Source organism: Mesoplodon densirostris, chromosome 14 (genome assembly GCF_025265405.1).
Source record: "Mesoplodon densirostris isolate mMesDen1 chromosome 14, mMesDen1 primary haplotype, whole genome shotgun sequence".
Lineage (NCBI taxonomy): Eukaryota > Metazoa > Chordata > Mammalia > Artiodactyla > Ziphiidae > Mesoplodon > Mesoplodon densirostris.
In genome coordinates this window covers 51,533,156-51,551,862 of record NC_082674.1, presented here as the reverse complement: position 1 = coordinate 51,551,862, position 18,707 = coordinate 51,533,156, and the positions used below count along the sequence as shown (strand labels likewise).

Sequence of the window (18,707 nt, the reverse complement as noted above, 5' to 3'; positions counted from 1 at the left end):
ATTTAATTTCAGGAATTGATGATTTGAAGCTGGGCTTCTGTTCCTATAAGGGCCTGTCTACTTCTTTTATACCCTTATATCTAGATATATCTTTTATACCTTTATATCTAGATGTACCTAACATTAGGTATGGGTAATTTATCAGTATCTCGTCTTGGAGGACGTCTGAACTCTAACCATGATTCAAGAGTCTGTCAAAAGTTCTACTCAACTAACTTCATTATCTAAGCTACTTCTTCTGAAATCAGCAGAAGCTTCTATGGGAAAAGTGCTTTCAAAGGCCATGCTCACCTTTATGAATTTTTAACTTTCCTGAATCTGGGCTCCATAAATCTTTATTTTCTTTTTTGCCCTATAATGCCTTCCAGATGTTTTATATTCTGCTTAGCTTTCTACTTGTCCTCAATAGTTTTTTTTTCCTAAAGTACTTATTCTGCCATCATCAAAAGTCCTTCCTATAATTCTTTGTCCATATTTTGTACAGTATCTTACATTTATTTATACATCTGACTGTTCCTCTAAATGGCGAACTCCTCAAAGGCATGGGAGCTTTCCTTGTTTCTCCATCACCTAACTATAGTGTTTAGCATATAAACAGGTACTGATACAAACACTATACTGGAGTCTTTCATTAGTAAATATTTAATACACATATATCACAAAGACTATTAATGCAGATTTTTCTTTATATATCTTTGTATTGTTTCATAAGTTGTGATGAATATGTAACTTAAAAAATTATAGGGAATTAAATTTAAACATTTGGTAATAAAAAAATAAAGAGCTTTCCTCTTACTCTTCTTTGTGTGTTTTTTTTTTTTTTAATTTTGGCTGCCCTGCTCAGCTTGTGCAATTTTAGTTCCCTATCAGGGACTGAACCCAGGTCTTTGGCAGTGAACGTGAGGAGTCCTAACCAGTGGACCACCAAGGAATTCCCCCTTCTTTGGTTTTAATGTGGTCTGTTTCTGGCATACACAAGTGCATTCAGTGTGCATGTACAGTCTTGCTTTCTGTTACAACAAGCATAATAAGAACTAAAGAAGGGGCTTCCCTGGTGGGACAGTGGTTGAGAGTCCGCCTGCCGATGCAGGGGATGCAGGTTTGTGCCCCGATCTGGGAGGATCCCACATGCCGGGGAGCGGCTGGGCCCGTGAGCCATGGCCGCTGAGCCTGCGCGTCCGAAGCCTGTGCTCAACAACGGGAGAGGCCACAACAGTGAGAGGCCCGTGTACCACCAAAAAAAAAAAAAAAAGAAAAAGAAAAAAAAGAGCTAAAGAAGCCTATGACTTAGAAGAACAAATGATTTATTCTCATTGCTGAATGTGCAAAGTCTCCCCCACACAACTTTTACCCTTGAAAAGTTTCAAACAGGAAAAAAAAAAACTTGAAAGAAAAGTACAATGAATATCCACATACCTTCTATCTAGATTCAACAACTGCTATCATTTTGCCACATTTGCTTTCTCTTTATCACTCTTTAGTCTTTTAAAACTTCTTGAACTATTTGAAATTAACTTGTAGACCTAATAAATTACTCCTAAATACCTCAGCAGGCATTTCCTAAGAATAAAGATATTTTATACAAAAACATAATACTGTTTTCCCATCTTTGAAAATTAATAATTCCATATCATCTATTACCCAATTGATATTCAAAACATATCCATTACTCTCAAATATCTTTGTCTAAACAGCTTTATTGAGATAAAATTCACATACCATAAAATTCACCCATTTAAAGTGTAAAAAGCAACAGTTTTCCATATATTCACAGAGGTGTACAACTATCACCATATGCAATTTCAGAACACTTTAATCATCCCAGATAGAAATCCCATATTTATTAGCAGTCACTCCCCATTTCTTACCCTCCTCCAATCCTGGGCAATCACTAATCTACTGTCTGTCTCTATAGGTTTGCCTACTTTGGACATTTCCTATATAATCGATTCTTGTTATTTGCGATAGTGATGTTCTATAAACCTGCAAACAATGAATCAGCAAATACTGAATCACTGCTCCTGGAGGAAACAAAGGGTTAGGTTCCTTCAAGCCTCTGATCACAACATTTTCATCTACTGATCAATACATATACTTTTTAATGTATGTTTCTGTTTAAAGATACTTTATCTAATTACATTGTTGACTCATTAACAATGAATTCATGGCCAAAAGCACCACAACTCATGTCTGAACAAAGTTTATTTAATGCTAATATTTTCTCCATATGGCCTTCTAGGAACACTTCAGCACTATGCTTAGGGGCCATTTAAAGACAGTGAAATCATCAACAAAAATGTGAAAAACGTGGCTGGCACTTAACTGATTTTGAAAAGGACACCTGTTTACAGTATGAGAGCTGAAACAAGAAGCCAGAATGTTGCTTTTTGTTCACTGAGAGATGACTCAGATCTTTCATGGCTCTATGTGTGTCTGAAAAGATCATGAAAATGCCTCAAGTACTGATTTTAGGGTTACAAATAAATTTCATCGAGTAGGAGAGTTTGCAAATAATGAATCTGCAAATAATGAGGATCTACTGTAAATGAAACTTACAATATGTAGTATTTTGTGACTGGCTTCTTTCACTTAATGTTTTGAAGGTTCATCTATGTTGTAGCATGTATCAGTACCTCATTCTTTTTTATTACTATATTATATTCATCCATACATCAGCTGATAAACATTTGGGTTGTTTCCACTTTGGGGGTATTATGACTAACGCTTCTATGAACATTTATGTACAAATTTTTGTGTGAACATATGTTTTCATGTTTCTTGGGGGTGATACTGCTGGGTCACATCGTAACTCTGTGCCAAATTGTTTTCCAAAGCAACTGTACAATTTTATGTTCCCACCAGCAGTGCATGAGGGTTTCAATTTCTCTCCATTTTGCCAACACTTGTATCTGTCTTTTTTACTATAGCCACCCTAGTGGGTGTGAAATGGTACCTCACTGTGGGTTTGATTTACATTTCCCTAATGGTTAATGATATTGAGTATCTTTTCATGTGCTTATTGGCCAGTTTTAGATCTTCCTTGGAGAAATGTCTATTCACATACTTTGTCCATTTAAAAAATTAGGTTATTTGTCTTTTTATCATTGAGTTGTAAAAGTCAAAATGTCTTTTTAGGTTTTTTTGAAACAAAAATTCAATTAAGTCTCACATATTGCATTTGGTTGGTTGTGTCCCTATTCTCATCTAAACAGAACAATAATGCCCTGGACTTTTTGAAGAGTCCAGTCAATTTCTTCTACAGTGTCCCACATTCTGGATTTGTGTTACCCATCAAATGTTGTTTAACTATCCCCTATCCTCTATACTTCCAGTTAAACTCGAAGTATAAACTGGAAGTATGAACTGGAAGTATAAACTGGAAGTATGCATCTAAAGGTTTGATCTATAGGTTTTGTCAAGCATAAATCATGAGTGAAGTTGTTTACCTCAGATTGTATTACATCATAAAAAAAGGAACAGGGACTTCCCTGGTGGTACAGTGGTTAAGAATCCGCCTGCTAATGCAGGGGACATGGGTTCGATCCCTCGTCCAGGAAGATCCCACATGCCACGGAGCAATGAAGCCCATGCACCACAACTACTGAGCCTGCGTTCTAGAGCCCACGAGCCACAAGTACTGAGCCCATACGCCGCAACTACTGAAGCCCGTGCACCTACAGCCCATGCTCTGCAACAAGAGAAGCCACTGCAATGAGAAGCCTGCGCGCCGCAACAAAGAGTAGCCCCCACTCACTGCAACTAGAGGAAGGCCACATGCAGCAACAAAGACCCAACGCAGCCAAAAAATTAAAATTAAAATTAAAAAAAGGAACAAAACTTTAAAAAGGGTCAGTAGACTACCAAATAGTGTAGTATATTCAGGTTTGGATGAAGCAGCTCAGAGGGTAAGTGCTCCACTCAAATGAAACTAGTTCATTGCTTGAGGCTGGGGACTGGAAAGTGCCACCTTGCCTCATAAAAATTTGCTGACAGTGGTAAAAGAGATTATAAAATTTGCTGACAACACTTTAGGATTTTTAGAAAGTTACAAAACTAAGAATGGGGGAAGACTCTGATAAAGCCTCAAGCTCAGGAAATGAAACAAGTTAACAACTGACTCAATGACTTAATCTGTGATATCCTTAATCTAAGCCACTTTTTACCAGATTCTTACATGGAGAGTGGATGCTGAGAGGGAGGTACAAGCAGCAGGAAGCCTACCAGATAGAAAGAGCTGAATGTAGAAGGAAAAGTGAGACAACAGAACCCCAAAATTCGCACTCAAAATGGACATATCAAACATACTACACTCAAGAAGAAAAAAAAACACAGAGACCAAAATAACAAAAATCAACAATAAGAACGAAAAGTCATTCAAGGAAAAACTAATTTTATATAATAGCTCATCAAAGATTCTAAATATGTTTAAAATGGTCAAAGAGATAAGCAGAACAAGAATAATGAGATTGAATGAATTGATTTTAAAAAAGTCAAAGAGATAAATGTAGCAATAACATCTGTGAAATAAAAATTGAAAATAAAACATGTAAATATGAAAAAAATTTCATTAGAAATCTTATACACAATGCCCACAGCCACAAGGCGTCTTGTAACTATGAGGCAAAAAGAAAATTAGTTGTTGTACACTAAGGAACAGAGTAGAAATATAGAACTTGTGGAATTCTACTTCAAGTAATGGTATTCTAGGTAATCAGACCAACTCTTTCACAGAAAACAATTAGAAAAGCTAGAAAAAATATAAAATTATCTGTTTAAAGCATGAGAAGACAAGACATTGAGGAATTAGAGTCAAGATCCAGGAGTAGGAGAAAACCTAGAGAGGCCATTTTAGATGTTTCTCAAGGGAAGAGGGCCAATTCCAGAAGAGATGGCTGACAGGATGAGAAGTTGAGTAGAGCTTTTAATAGACTCTCTGGGCTAAGGAGACAAAAACTAGAGTTCAGAAGCCCCAAAAGAGGGACAAGATAAATGCCCACACTTCAGACTGGGACTTTAAACAGCCACATGCTAGGAGTAAGGGGGAAAAGGTTAACAAGAAATAGACTAGCCCTGGCAGAAACTGAAAACCACAATTTCAAGTTAGCTCAAATTTTAAATTATTAAAATGATCTTAGATTGCTAGTGGCCCAAGATGCCTGTCAAAAGTAAAACTCTCTGGAGGAAGGCACCATACTAGGCCTCAAATCGCCTTAAATTATCTACATACAATGGCCAGCTCTCACTGAAAAATAATTGAGCCTCTATGATGACAAAACTACATGTTAAAAAAAATGAGAGACATTAGCCAATATAAAACGATCCATATGGATCCAGATAATGGAGTTATCAGGCAGAGACTTTAAACAACTATGCTATACATATTCAAGGAAAAAAAGGCAAGACTGAGATTTTCAGAAGAGAATAGAAACTATAAAGCAGGACCAAACAGAAATTCTAAAACTAAAAAAATAAAATACCTGAAACTACGAACTCAATGACTGATTCGTTTACTATCAGATTAGACACACTGAAAGAAAAATACCGGTGAACTAGAAGAGTTCAGAAGAAAACACCCAGAATGAAGCATGAGTAACAAAAGGATACATACAGAAAAGAGTGTAAGATACAGAGTGTATAGTGAAATATAGAGCATATATGTAATTGGGGTCAGAGAAATGAAAAGAGGATGGGCAGAAGCGATATTTAAAGAAATAATGGTTGAGCCTTTTCTGAAATCAATGAAAGACATCAAGTCAGATTCAAGTATCTCTATGAATCCCACCAAAAATAATATAATGAAAAATACATTGAAGCCCAACAAAGTGTAACTGCTGGGGAAAAAAAAAAAGAGATTCCTTTCGAAGGAGCAAGAGTAAGACAGAGATGACTGAAAATGTCGGAAAGCTGACAGAGAAAAAGGAAGCCAAGAAAAGTGTAGGTCCCCTGATGACAATGGTGAGTTAGCAGATCTCTAGACTTCTTGTCAACTAAACAATAAATGCCTCTATAGTTGAAAGCACAGAAAGTCAGATATTGTTACTTGGAGCAGAACTATTCCTGATATGTTTAATAGTAGTTCCAGAAGAAGAGATGGGAAAGAATAGTGCTCAAACAATATTTAAAGATAGAATTCGTGAGAGTTTTCCTGAATTAAAGACAGACTTGAATCCTCGGATTCAACACTGTGGGTACTGAGCATGAACACTGTAGCTGCTGAGCAGGAGGAAAATATATACATGTACATATGTATATCTGAATATTTGAACCTAGATAGAGCCTAATAAAGCCGTAGAGGACCAAGGTAAGGGAAAATCTTAAAGGCTGCTAAGGAGAACATAGTCGGTAAAGGAATAAAAATTAGACTCAATAGAAACATTTCTGTAGCTACAAAACTCTGATACCAAACCAGAAAGGTATAACACAAAGAAAGAAAATTATAGGCCAATTAGGAACATATATGCAAAGATCTTAAAATATTAGATTTCAGCATTGTATTTTTTTTAAAAAATCAAAATTAAGCAGAGTTCATCCAGAAACGCAAGGATGATTCAACATTGGACAGTTAATTGATGCAATAAACCACATTTTCATATTAAAATAAAAACACATAATTATCCCAACAGATGCAGAAAAGTTATTCATAAAATTTAATACCCCTTCATAATAAAAATCTGAGCAATGTAGAGAGATAGAAGTTTGATAGGATATCTATCAAAAACAAAAAGCAAACATCATAATTTATAGTGAGACTTGAGAAGCATTCCAATGAAAGTCTGGAACAATACAAGAATGTTGGCAATTTATGCTGGCTTATTTGTAAATGATAGGATTGTCAACATGGGACTCAAAAGAATTTCAACCAAACCATCAGAACAAATTAAGAGTCTGACATTATGCTGGATATAATATCTATATCTTATAAACGATGGGAAATGACTTCATGGAAACAATTATAAAACACTACTTAAAGCAAAAAAGAATGTCAAAATCTCACCAATTGCACCTTACACAATATTCATGGATGAAAAGGCTTACTTGATCTTTACATAAAAGTTCCAATAAAATATAAAGTTCTAATAAAAATCCCAATAAGTCTTTTTATAAAGGCTAAGTGCAACAAAGGCAATTATGAAGAACAGCAATGTGTGGAGGATCTTGACATACCAAATATCAAAACTTATTATAAAGACAGTGTGGTGTTAGCATAAGAATAGATAAATAGAGCAACAGAACATATTATAAAGTCTCCCAAACAGAACCACACATTTAGGAAAACTTGGTAGGATACAGATGGCATTATAAAGTAGTATAAACTACTTAATAAATGGTGCTGGGACAATAAGTTATCCACATGGAAAAGAATTGAATTCTCTATTTCACATTGATTTTTGTACAACAAAGCCAGTTCTAGGTGGATTAAAGATATGAATGGGGGGCTTCCCTGGTGGCACAGTGGTTGAGAGTCCGCCTGCCGATGCAGGGGAAACGGGTTCGTGCCCCAGTCTGGGAGGATCCCACATGCTGCGGAGCGGCTGGGCCCGTGAGCCATGACCGCTGAGCCTGTGTGTCCGGAGCCTGTGCTCTGCAACGGGAGAGGGCACAACAGTGAGAGGCCCGCGTACCGCAAAAAAAAAAAAAAAAAAAAAAAGATATGAATGGGAAATGAACAGTTAAAAGAAGATATAGAGAAAAATTTTCCTGATCTGAGGTAGAAAGGGTTTCTTAACCAAGACAGAAAAAGCACAAATAACAGATGTAAAATTTGGCTATATTAAAATTAAAATATCTGTACAACAAAAATGAACATGAATGTAAATAAAGCTATAAGACAAGTTATAGATTGAAAGATAAAAACAAAATAGGATCAGTACAAACAATAAAGTACTCCTACAAATTGATAAGCAAAGATAAAGCCAACATAAAATTGGGCAAAAGATTACCAACAGAAAAAATTTCAAACGGCTAATAAACATTCAAAAAGATCCTCAATTTTATTACTGATCAGAGAAGTGCAAATTAAATACCATTTCACATCTATTAGATTGGTAAATACAGTAGTACAAAGTAACATCAAGTGTTGGAAAATATGTAGAGAAACAGAATACCTTGCTAGTGAAAATGTAAAAAGTGGTTAACGACCACTTCGAGGAGCACCTTGGTGATAGTCAGTACTTGAAGATAAGCATACCCTTCCAACAAGCAACTCTCCTCCCAGAAAACCTCTTGGAAACGTGCACAAGGAGAAAGACACAAGAATGTTGACTGCAGTAGCTTTAAATATTTAACAACGAATACTCTAATATCTATAACAGAACAAATAGTTTGCTTTTATATAACAGAATATCCTATGGCAGTTAAAACGAACTACAGGCATACCTCATTTTATGATGCTTTGCTTTACTGCGCTTTGCAGATCGTGTTTTTTACAAATGGAAGGCTTGTTGCAACCCTGTGTCAAGCCAATCTATCTGCACCATTTTTTGAACAGCATTTGCTCACTTCATGTCTCTGTGTCACATTCTGGTAATTCTCACAATATTTCAAACTTTTTCATTACTATTGTATTTGTTATGGTGATCAGTGATCTCTTATGTTACTATTCTAGTTGTTTTAGGACACCATGAACTGTGCCCCTATAAGACAGCAAACTGTCAAAATAAATGTGTGTGTTCTAACTGCTCCAGCGACCAGCCTTTCCTCCCATGTCTGTCTCTCTCTTCTCGAGATTCCCTTATTCCCTGAGACATAAGAATGTTGAAATTAGGCCAATTAATAACCCTACAATGGCCTCTAAGTGTTCAAGTGAAAGGAAGAGTCACACACCTCTAAATCAAAAGCTAGAAATGATTAAGCTTAGAGAGGAAGGCATGTCAAAAGTCAGGATAGGCCAAAGGCTAGGCCTCTTGCACCAAACCATTAGCCAAGCTGTGAATGCTAAGGAAAAGTTCTTGAAGGATATTAAAAGTGCTACTCCAGTGAACATGCTAATTAGAAAGTGAAACAGCCTTATTGCTGACATGACGAAAGTTTTAGTGGTCTAGCTAAATCAAAGCAGCCATTAACATTCCCTTAAGCCAAAACCTAATCCAGAGCAAGGCCCTAACTCTTTTCAATTCTGTGAAGGCTGAGAGGTGAGGAAGCTGCAGAAGAAAAGTCTGAAGCTAGCAGAGGTTGTTTCACGAGGTTTAAGGAAAGAAGCCATCTCCATAACATAAGAGTGCAAGGTAAAGCTGCAAGTGCTGGTGTAGAAGCTCCAGCAAGTTATCTAGAAGATCTAGCTAAGATAATTAATGAAGGTGGCTATGCTAAACAACAGATTTTCAATGCAGACAAAATAGCCTTCTATGGGAAAAAGATGCCATCTAGGGCTTTCATAGCTAGAGGGAAGGCAATGCCAGGTTTCAAAGCCTCAAAGGACAAGCTGACTCTCTTTTTAGGGGCTAATGCAGCTGGAACTTGAAGATGAAGCCAATGCTCATTTACCATTCTGAAAATCCTAAGGCCCTTAAGAATTATGCTAAATCTACTCTGCCTGTGCTCTATCAGTGGAACAACAAAGCCTGCATGACAGCACATCTGTTTACAATATGGTTTACTAAATATTTTAAGCCCACTGTTGAGACCTAGTGCTCAGAAGAAAAGATTCCTTTCAAAATATTACTGCTCACTGATAATGCAACTGGTCACCCAAGAGCTGATGGAGGTGTACAATGAGATTAATGTTGTTTTCATGTCTGCTAACACAATATCCATTCTGTAGCCCATGGATCAAGGAGTCATTTTGACTTTTAAGTCTTATTATCTAAGAAATAAATTTCATAAGGCTATAGCTGCCATAGATAGTGATTTCGCTGATGGACTTGGGCAAAGTAAATTGAAACCCTTTCTAAAAGGATTCACCATTTTAGATGACATTAAGAACATCTGTGATACACGGGATGAGTTCAAAATATCAACTTTAACAGGAGTTTGGAAGAAGTTGATTCCAACCCTCATGGATGACTTTAAAGGGGTTCAAGACTTCCGTGAAGCAAGTAACTACAGATGTGGTGGAAATAGCAAGAGAACTAAAAATAGAGGTGAAGCCTAAAGATGTAACTGAATTGCTGTAATCTCATGATAAGACTTTAACAGATGAGGAGCTGCTTCTTATGGATAAGCAAAGAAAGTGGTTTCTTGAGATGGCATCCACTCCTGGTGAAGAAGATATGAAGATTGTTGAAATGACAACAAGGGATTTAGACTACTATGTATATTTAGTTGATAAAGCAGCATCAGGGTTTGAAAAGATTTACTCCAATTTTGAAAGAAGTTCTACTGCGGGTAAAATGCTATCAAACAGTACCTCTTGCTATAGAGAAATGTTCGAGAAAGGAAGACTCAACCAGTGTGTCAAACTTCACTGTCGTCTTATTTAAAGAAACTGCCACATCCACCCCAGCCTTCAGCAACCACCTCCAATGAGTCAACATCAAGGCAAGACTCTCCACCAACAAAAAGATGACAACTGGCTGAAGGCTCAGATGATGGTTACCATTTTTTTTAGCAATAAAGTATCTTTAAGGTTATATACATTGTTTCTTTAGACATAATGCTATTGCACACTTAATAGACTACAGTAGAGTGTAAACATAACTTTTATATGCACTGGGAAACCAAAAAAACTCATGTGACTCGCTTTATTGCGATATTCAATTCACTTTATTGCAATATTTGATTTACTGCGGTGGCCTGAACCCAACCTGCAACACCTCCCAAGTATGCCTGTACAGTTACAAGAATGAACAAGATAAATCTCAAAATAAATAATACTTAGTGGAAAAACACTTTGCAAATGATACATACAGTTCGAATATATTTAAAGTCTAAAAATATACTGAATAATAATACATATATACATATCTAATGTACACACAAAGCTAAATACTTAAGTATAAAAACATTGTGTACAATAAAAACCAAATAGGGACAGTAGTTACCGCAGGAAAGAAGAATGGGAGGGTTTAACTGTTGCTCTAATTTTTATTTTTTAAAAAACCTGAGGCGAATCTGGTAAAATGTTAATATTTCTTAAAGCTGGGAGCTAATACACATGTATTCATCATCTTACTCTCTACCAGTCTCTAGGTGTTTAAAATACTTCACATTTTCTTAAAAAGTGGGAAAATAGTTAATTTAACATAAACAGAACTTTAACAGATGCAAAAATAAAACGTCTCTCTTCTAAAGCGCAGTCCAAATTTTTAAAGAAGGTCAAACCACTCATAAAAAAAGATAGCAGATGCTACCTTTAGATTAGCAAAAAATGCTAATCTGCCTGCTAATGCAGGGGCCACGGGTTTGAGCCCTGGTCTGGGAAGATCCCACATGCTGAGGAGCAACTAAGCCCGTGCGCCACAGATACTGAGCCTGTGCTCTAGAGCCCGCGAGCCACAACTACTGAAGCCCATGCGCCTCGAGCCCATGCTCCGCAACAAGAGAAGCCACTGTCATGAAAAGCCCACCCACCGCGCAACGAAGAGTAACCCCCGCTCGCTGCCAACTAGAGGAAGCCTGTGCGCAGCAACGAAGACCCAAAGCAGCCAAAAATAAATAAACAAAACAAATTTATTTTAAAGAAAGTAGCAGAAAGTGTCATCCCAACTTAATAGCATAATTAAAGCTTACTAGTTATGTACCTTCATTATTAAATAAAGTAGCAATTGTGTTCAAATACCTTAAAAAAATTACAAGATTTTAGAACACAGCAGAAATACATTCCAGTATGTTGGGGATTTCTATGTAAGTAAACCTACCATAGTAGGCAATCTGACATTCGAGTCTCACCATCTGAATTAAGATGCCCAGATCCACAGACTTAGAGAAAAGAACTTATGATTACAAGGGCGGAAGGGATAGACTGGGAGTTTGGGATTGACGATGTACACACTGTTATATTTAAAATAGATAACCAACAAGGACCTACTGTATAGTACAGAGAACACTACTTAATATTCTGTAATAACCTAAATGGGAAAAGAATTTGAAAAAGAATAGATACATGTATATGTATAACTGAATCACTTTGCTGTACACCTGAAACTAACACATTATTAATCAACTCTGCTCCAATATAAAAAATTTTTAAAAAAGATGTCCAGATCCACCCAACACAAAACACGTAAGGCTGTGAAATTCTTCTCTTTTATTCTATTTTAACCTTTTTTGAGTTGTAGATCCATTTAACACTGATTAAAACCAAACAAAAAACCACAGGCCTTAGGAAAAACTCACACACTATCTAGCACACAAAGGCCACTCATAGGCCTCAGTTTTTAACTCCCGCTTTCAAGTTGCTTTTCCAAATCTTTATCCGAAACATTGCTGAGTTGTGCTGGAAAAGAACGCAAATTGTACAGGCTTGAGTTCCAGTTGTGTAAAAGTGACCTTTTGGGCTTTCACCAACTTGTCGAGAGATGGTTAAAAGCTTTCGAGACTTTGCTCCCTAACGAGCCGGGGCCGGGCAAATGCCTCTCTCACCTGCTACGGACCGAAAGTCTTAACTCTTTAAGGTGGGGGTGGAGGGGGGAAGAGAGTCGTGCAATTCAGTCAGGGTGTCCCCCAAACACAAGGGACAGGTACCTGACCCTTTCTTCCAAGCACCGGCACCCAGAAAGGAGCCCAGGACTATCGCCACCCCCCCGGAAACGTCGCTGCCGAGAGCCGCCGAGTCAGAAACAGCTGTCTGACTCCGAAATTCCCCTTGCAGGCGCCCCAGCAGCACTTCGACCTCCCTTAAGGCTAGGGGTGTGGGTGGGGGCTGGTTGAGAGGGGGAGGGGACACTTCACACCCAACAACGGCCTCAACCGCCTCCTGCGAAGTCCCCGCTATGGCCCACAAAACTCGCGTCCTGAAAAATCGCACACTCACTGGAAAGAGGTGCCGGGTCCTGACCCCGGCCCGGCCCCCGGAATCCGGCGGGTCTCCCAGGGTTTCGGGGGAGGCGGCGGCTGAGACGCCATCTCCGCCTCCTCTCAGATCCCTCTCTGCGCTGGGACTCTCCAGGCCCGAGGACACCAGCCGCTTGAGCGCCAGGCACAACATGCAGAGTACAGAGCCCTCCACCCGGCCCTCCCCTGCGGATGTGGCTTGTGGTGCTTTGCTGGCTGGTGTTACAGCCTAGGAGGATGCCACTAACCTATGGGAAGAAACGCTCTCTTTATTTGCGTTGGAAAGAACTTCCATTCTAACAGAGGGTAAGAGCTCATCGATATTTCTGGTGGCGGCTATAATGTCCTAGACGTCAGAGTCCCACGGAAGCTTCCCTGGGACAAGTCCTGCACCCGGCCGGGAGTAATGCCCCACACACCACTCCTCCACCCGCGGGGCAGGCAGGGTGCGTGGCGGCCGGCCAGGTATCTTGACTGGTTTCCCTGCAAACCAGCAGGGGAGAATTCACTCAGTCCTCGCGTGAGGGAGCTGGTACTTTTCGTTCTATAGCTCTCGTTTCCTCGGGGAACAGAATTGCTAGACGCAATAGGTGCGTTGTCTTTAGTCTTCCCCGTTCCCTCTGAGGGCTGGAAGGGGTTAAATGTCTGGCTCCGGCGCCGTGGGAGAAGGTGAGGCAAGGGGGGTCTGAGGAGAGGGGGTGAGGACTGCGTGCCGGAGAGGTGTGGATGGAGGGGATCGTTTCCTTCCTGTGGGAGAGGCTTTGTTAGCAAGGAGGGGTGAGTGGGAAGTGTTTGGGGACCCGACTGAAGGTGAGAAGGGCTTTCTTGGTTGGCCAAAGGAAAGACTGGAGGTTAGACCTGGGGTTGAACTTTCCAGAAATCTAGAGTAGATTCCACTGCTGAGTGTATCAGTAGCGCGATGAAGTTACGAGCGCCTTTCTTTAAAAATCCACACCCCACCCCCACCCCACAAGACGAATGACACCCTTCTGTATGAAAATGAGTTTTAAAAGATCCCGGGATGTGAGACTCAGCCTGGTTATTTTTCCTGCTCCTGGCCTGATTGTAATAAATAGTTTCTGTAATCGTCCGAGAAGTGAAAAGAAAAACCATCTTCTCTAGTAAACCAGAGACGGGGCTAGTTACCATTGATTTGTGGAGCAGGGACTCGATCGCCGTAGGATCCTGACACCTGGGAAGAGATTCTCTTGCAATGATATGTTCCAGTTCTTTGGGTAAAGTAAACACGTAAACGAAAAGCAAACATCTTAAAGGCAACCGACAATGAAAACCTTACAGTACGGGATGCATTTCTCAGGGTTTGGTTTCAAAGATAATAAATCTAATATGGAACAACTGATTTCTGATGTCTTATGAAATCCTGTCATTTCAGCGCTGTACATCAAGATGAAATAACTAAATTTAAGAACGTATTTTTTCCTAATGTTAACGCGCTTGGGAAGTCGCTAGATTGTTGCTAGGTGAAAATGATCTTGAGAAATTTGTAAGGCCATTCGATTACTAACATAATTACGAAAGAGGGTTTTGTTTTGCTCTTTTAAGACCTCTTCAAATTACTCAAGACAGGAGATTTCCTAATTCTGAAAGGGTTTGGAAACTTTAGAGCCAAGAGATTATAATGTGTCATTTATTGACTAGCGTGATACCTTTGTTCTAGTGAACCTACTGGAGAAACAAACATTGTCTTTAAGCCAAAGGGGGGAAAAAGCATAACTTAAGTCTCCTGCGAAATCTTTGATACAAAGTGTCCCTCTTAAGCACTCACTCTTGGATTTATTTATTGGACACGAGGATTTATTTGTTTCTCTTTCTGAGTTAAAGGTTAATTCTCAATTAAATGAAATCCTTGACCTTAGCTAATGGAAAGGCGGAGAAAAAAAGGACGAGATAGAAACAGTTTCTCTGTGAGGGGAAAGAAACAGTTTCTCTGTGAGGGGAATGCAGTTGGGATACACTTTAAATGCTGATAATCAGCTCCTCGAAGAATCCCAACCCCTTATCAGCATCAAACTATTAGATTAAATGAGCTGGGGGAAGGGATTCAGATCGTTTGTAAATAACAGTGATCACACAGAGCTTCATTATGCAGAGGGTGTTCTTTACATGTTCTGTACTTTCTGGAGCTCAAATTTACTTAGGCAATCCTAAATCAGTTTCCCAATCTGGGTGTCTGAAAGTTCTCACTGGTGTGTCCAGAGAAGCTTGGTTTTCTTCCCTTCCCCTCTCTGACAACTCACGTATTCACCTGAATTAGAACCCAGCCACAGGCAATCTGGTTTTTGTAGTCCTGCCTGCTGACCTTATTTTTATGGTGAAGAGTTCCATAGTACTATCTATTTTCTGTCAAGGATCTATTCTTGATAAGTGGCCACAAACATTTAGAAACTTGCAAGTAAGTAGTGGGTTTTAAAGGGTTAGAAAACACAAACTAATTCTAAGAGTCACATCTTTATAGTAAGCAGTTGGTAAGAGCTTCACCCTCCACAAATATTAAGTTCATTTGAATTAGAAACTGAACAAATTAAAGGTGCCACAATCTTTTATCTCTATGACCTCAGTACCATTACCATGCAATCGTAGTTTTATAAAATATCACTAGTTCCTCATTTTAAAGTAATGTGAGCTGATTCATTCATCAGAAGACCTTTTTTTCCCTCCAAACAGAATGACTAAGTAATTTAATTTTCATTACCCCCCTCCTTCCTGGCAACAAGAACCCATTCTCTATGTAGCATTTACTTCCAAGTGAGTTTGTTCAAATTGCAAAAAAGTGGCAACTTGTGTTAGACAATAATTACTCCAAAATATTTTGCACTTAATTTGTTTTTGTTGGAGTTTTTACTTGTGTATGAAAGGGGAAGATTTTTCTCATTTTGCTAATAGTTCATTTTTATTTAGTTATTATTTCATCAAAGTAAAATTGATGTTTTTGAATCTGATCAGTTTGCTTTGAATACTTGACTGCTTAACTATCATTAAGGTCAGTCAAGTATTACATAACGTAGACTGATCTGATTATTTTTTCTAGCAAACTCATTTCTTATTTCTAACAGGAAAGTTTATTGAATTTACAACTCTGTGTTCTCAAACAATACTGAATGGTACAAAATAAAGAGCAAAATTACACTCTGTATTCTTGTTTTCATTACCCTCCTTAGAGACAGCCATTTTTTATTAGTTTTTATTTCTTGTGATTGATTTAGTTATGTTGATGCAATTTATCATAATCCAGAATGTTAAAGTCCTTGACAATTAGAAACTTTTACCTGATCCATCTAATAAATTGCCTTCAAGTTTTTGTTTCAATATGGATATAATGAAAGGGACATTATTGGAGAATACCAAATAGTGATTTTCAAATATAAATGTTTTATCTTTAAAGATTTTTATCTTTAAAGGTGACCATATATTTGTCTGTGAAAGTAAAACACAAAAGGTGCTCATTAGTTTTACTTTTTCTTTTTTTCTAGCTGTAGTTATTTAATATGTTTCCACTGACTGTGGAAAACAAGCATGTGGCCCAGTTGTTGCTCAGTACTGGTACCTGTCCAAGATGTATCTTCAGATTCTGTGGTGTGGATTTTCATGCACCATACAAACTTCCCTGCAAGGTAAGGGTATTTTCTTTCTTTCTTTCTTTTTCTTTCTTTCTTTCTTTCTTTCTTTCTTTCTTTCTTTCTTTCTCTCTCTCTCCCTTCCTTCCTTCCTTCCTTCCTTTCTTTTTTAAGTTAAGAAAGGGTCTTAAATCAATACCTGTGTATTTGAGGGCAAGTATCTGTTCATAACTCTTCATTAAATTTTTTAAAAAACTATAATAAAGTAGTTACCGATAATGGTAACTTTGGAATTGCCATTACCATATAAAATGTAAGTTCCTTCTTAAGTGATTATATTTAACATTTAATGTAGTGAGATCTTTGTGAAGCAATTCACTGGTGCATTTAATGTTTGCATAGATCTTTCCTAAAGAATATCTAGACAGAATATCACAAAATAGTGCGTCTCACCAGATATTAGTAAAATGTAATGGGGGGGGTGGAAGCATGGTGGGTTTGGTTGCCTTTTTTCTTTTTCTGTTTTCTGTATTACCACTTGTATTTACAGATAGGTGTTTGCAACTCTCTAGAAGTAAATGCTTATTATCATTTACCACTATTAATAGCAAAAGTAATATACTGAGGTCTTTGACATTTATGGTAATATACAGAGAGCTTTGACATTTAATAGAATATTTCATATAAAATATATAACATTTTGTGAAATATATTTTATTCTAACAGTGATGTTCTTTTCAGAGGCAGATAGTAATTATATACATATGTGTAAATATGTACTTATAAACAGTACGAATACAGCACACACACACACACACACACACACACACACACACACGCACATGCACATATTCAACTTCCTATAATTAAAAAATATTGCCCAGGAGTTAGCAATAGCAGTCATTTCTCCTATGTATTAGTTTCTATTATTTTGGAAATAATTATATCCAATATTCAATAGCATTATTATATGTCAAGCTCTCATATAATCCTCACAATAACCTATTAGGTAAGTACATACTATGATTGTCTCTATTTTCAGATGAAGAAACTGAGGCACAGAGAGGTTAAGCAACCTGCCCAAAGTTACACAGCTATTAAGTGAGCAAGCTAGGATATGAACTGTCTGTCTGAATCCAAAGCCTAGAATTTGGAGCTAGAAGACATGGATTTGAATCCCAGTTTCACCACTTTCCAGCTTCAGTTTTCTTCTCTGTAAATGGGCGTGATGATAACATCCACCTCACAGGATTTTAAGGGATAATATCTAATAAAGTATGTGAAAATACTTTGAAAACTGGAAATGGTACATATGCTATGATGATTAATATATACATTTATATTCCTTTATACGCATAATGACTATGAAGTAATAAGATTGAGTTTGTGTAACTTGCCTTACAATTTTTTCAGACACATTTATAATCTATTATTTTATACATATGTTGTAAGTTTTAAAATATATATTATAGAAAGAAACTTAGTGTTACCAACTTTTGTATCATTTTATGTAAATAAACATGAAAATATCTGAGCACTTTTCTGGGTAAATATATTTTGATACTTTCTATTCATGTGATATATGTACACATGCATGTATCTGTACGATGTTATATTGACATTATAGGTCTTAGGTAATAATAAACATATTTGTGTGGGCCATAATATTCCTGTATGTGTATATGTGTATGAGTATATATTTCTCTGTTAAAGATTTAATAGGAGATCTCATGTCTTAATAAAATGAATTAAATTTGTTTGAGTGAAAGATTTTTCCCTTTAGAGTCAGTAAATTGTAATATGAGTGAATTTCAAAAGGATATTTATTCAACAACTGAATAATAAAACCTGCCCAATTTAGACAAAACAGAAGAAAAGTCCTCTGAGTATTTAGATGAGTGGAATGTCTGAAATATGATAGTGGTTTGAAAGGAATGCCACTTCTTACATTCCAATACAAAGAGTGACAGAAATTAGGCAAACCAGAATGTAGGAGAGGGCTTTTTTCAATTAATGCCTGTAAATGGTTTGTAATTATTATGCCAAATTTCAGCATTGCCAGCATCTGTTTGCCTTTGTTTAGTAAATTGCCTAGAAATTATTTTTACTTAATAGACTTCTAATCTATGTAACTTTTCATATTTCATATTAAATATTGTACATATGAAGTTTTAGTGGTTGTGAGATTATTAAATAACCTAG

The 18,707-nt window shown here is 37.3% G+C and overlaps 2 protein-coding genes across 6 annotated transcripts in view; one reads left to right on the top strand and one right to left on the bottom strand.

The window, feature by feature from the left end:
- Positions 1 to 13,086, bottom strand: part of PEX13 (peroxisomal biogenesis factor 13) — a 42,585-nt gene extending 29,499 nt beyond the window's left edge. The window contains exon 1 of one of the 2 annotated variants that reach the window (XM_060117958.1): positions 12,911 to 13,086. In XM_060117958.1, the coding sequence (XP_059973941.1) occupies positions 12,911 to 13,002 (92 nt within the window). In that variant the 5' untranslated portion in view covers positions 13,003 to 13,086. The remainder of the gene's footprint in view (positions 1 to 12,910) is intronic. The other variant, XM_060117959.1, reaches the window with a different exon arrangement.
- Positions 13,087 to 13,155: 69 nt separating this feature from the next.
- The window catches only part of PUS10 (pseudouridine synthase 10), a 71,571-nt gene continuing 66,019 nt past the window's right edge, over positions 13,156 to 18,707 (top strand). The window contains exons 1-2 of one of the 4 annotated variants that reach the window (XM_060117957.1): positions 13,156 to 13,236; positions 16,422 to 16,562. In XM_060117957.1, coding sequence (XP_059973940.1) covers positions 16,437 to 16,562 — 126 coding nt within the window. In that variant the 5' untranslated portion in view covers positions 13,156 to 13,236; positions 16,422 to 16,436. Of the gene's footprint in view, positions 13,237 to 13,313; positions 13,521 to 13,542; positions 13,600 to 16,421; positions 16,563 to 18,707 lie in introns of those variants that run through there. The other 3 variants (XM_060117956.1, XM_060117955.1, XM_060117954.1) reach the window with 3 other exon arrangements.